Genomic DNA, 2,017 nt, shown 5'->3' on the forward strand with positions numbered 1-2,017 from the left:
GAGAATAAGACTAACACATAGATTAAAAGGAAAATATAATTTAAAAAAACCGGTTACAGGAAACACTTTAATTGATAAAAAAGTTTTAAAAAAAAACACAAAAAAAAACTTAAAAGAAAAAACAAACAGAAAAAGGGACCGAGAAATGACACTCAGTTACTGAAAGACTACTTAATTTGTTCTTCTAAACCTCTATTTATAGATTAAAGAGAGATTTAAGTCTTAAGTTCAATAACTTATGCTCTCTGACAATAAATTAAAATATATGTATATATATTTATTTCAAATTTACTTGCAAAAACAATTATTATTTAGCTCAAAGAGAAAGTGCTTGTTGGCAAATAAATAAATATTTTTTCCACTCGAGAATATGTTTACGAGTCTGATAAAAAATAAATAAATCGCTTAAAACTCGAAGAGGTAAGAAGTGGAGGAATTGACAAGATAAAGTATCGCGAATCTCGCCTCGATTTTCTTCAGTGTGCTACTATGGCTCTTCTAATTCATTCTCTTCTTGTCTTCACTCTACTAGCAGGTTACAGATATTTATAATTATATTCTTTATTAGTTTATATTATACAAAATTATTTAAAAAAATCATAATATTTTATAACTAATTAAATAAAATAATTTTTAAACACACAGGTTGTTTGACTGTGAGGAAAAGATGATTAATAGTGCGGTCACTGAAGAACACAAATAAATAAAACTTTTTTTTTACAAGTGCTAACGTTTCGTGCAGACTTTTAGACCTTCGTCAGAGCTAAGAACAAAAAACCTACGGAAAAACAAAAAACAATAATAAGAAGATTCCCAATAATATAGGTGCATAAAAAATTTGGAAGAATAACAATATAGTAATTATAAATTTACGAAAAATACAATAATATATATAAACACAAATATTCATAAAACATTAAATTTCTCATTTTTTTTTATAGCTTTAATTTTTAATAATTTTAATTTTTTTACTTATTACTCAATTTTCACATATATTATTTTCTTTGTCTTTCCTCTTTTATAATTTTAATATTACTGTATTCTCATACTGCTTTTATCTTTTTATAATATTTATACTATATATTTTCTTCTAATAATACTCATGTACCTATATTATTTTCTAGTTATATTTTTTTCCTCTTATTCATAATATTTGTTCCTTTAGTAGTTTCTTAGCCCTGACGATGACCTGAAATTCTGGCCGAAACATTTTCACTAACAAAATAAGTTTTATTTATTTTTATTCTTCATTTGTAATACTCCCAATCGTCTTCTTATCATATAATAATGATATCATGGAAACCAATAATGGAACAAAATGTGCTATTTTGTAATTATTTTTTTAAATAGACGTATAATGAAGAAAAAAAAATGTTTAATTCAACTAAGGAAACGGAAAATTGACAAAAATAGTCAATAATAACATATATTTATCAAAATTTAAGGTGCTACCACACATTTGCCAAACTATGGCAAACTCGCGTATTCACTAGTGGTTTTTGTAGAAGCAACATAAGAAACTAGCTTTAAGTGGATTAAATAGCTCTTATTTAGTCTTAATTAATTACAATAATACATTCGCAAATATAATTGTATATTAAATGATTATTAGATAAGCAAATTTAAAGTATTTTCAATAAATTAGCAGAAATTAATATGAGACTATGTTATCCACCATATTGAGTAACAACGGGTTTTATCCGCTCTGGGTTATAACGGCAGCTTCTACACGTTTGCAAAGCAATGACAAGTTCGCTCATGCCCAAACTTTAATTTTCATTTTATTTATTCATTACTATTTTTTTTTCTATTTTCTTCTCTCGTCCATTTTTCAAATTAACTTGTTTCTTTTTACTATTAGAGGGCAATTGTTTGTTTTATTTAAGTGTACCAATATCATTATTTTTTGTTATTAATTTTAATTTTCTCTTTTATTAAGAAGCATTATTCTTATCTATTTATTTTACTTTTGTTTTCTTCTTTTAATAATAACATTGTTTATAGTTAGGGGTGTCTT

General features: G+C 24.7%; 1 protein-coding gene across 1 annotated transcript in view; it reads left to right on the plus strand.

The window, feature by feature from the left end:
* Positions 1-395: 395 nt before the first annotated feature.
* LOC106692409 (pancreatic triacylglycerol lipase) overlaps positions 396-2,017 on the plus strand; it is a gene marked incomplete at its 3' end in the record, with an annotated part of 10,972 nt that continues 9,350 nt past the window's right edge. Inside the window, 1 exon segment of the mRNA XM_067052105.1 lies at positions 396-535. Within this exon segment, the coding sequence (XP_066908206.1) occupies positions 490-535 (46 nt within the window).

The sequence above is a fragment of the Halyomorpha halys genome, unplaced genomic scaffold (genome assembly GCF_000696795.3).
Source record: "Halyomorpha halys isolate HHAL.00 unplaced genomic scaffold, Hhal_1.1 Scaffold56.1, whole genome shotgun sequence".
Taxonomy (NCBI): Eukaryota; Metazoa; Arthropoda; class Insecta; order Hemiptera; family Pentatomidae; genus Halyomorpha; species Halyomorpha halys.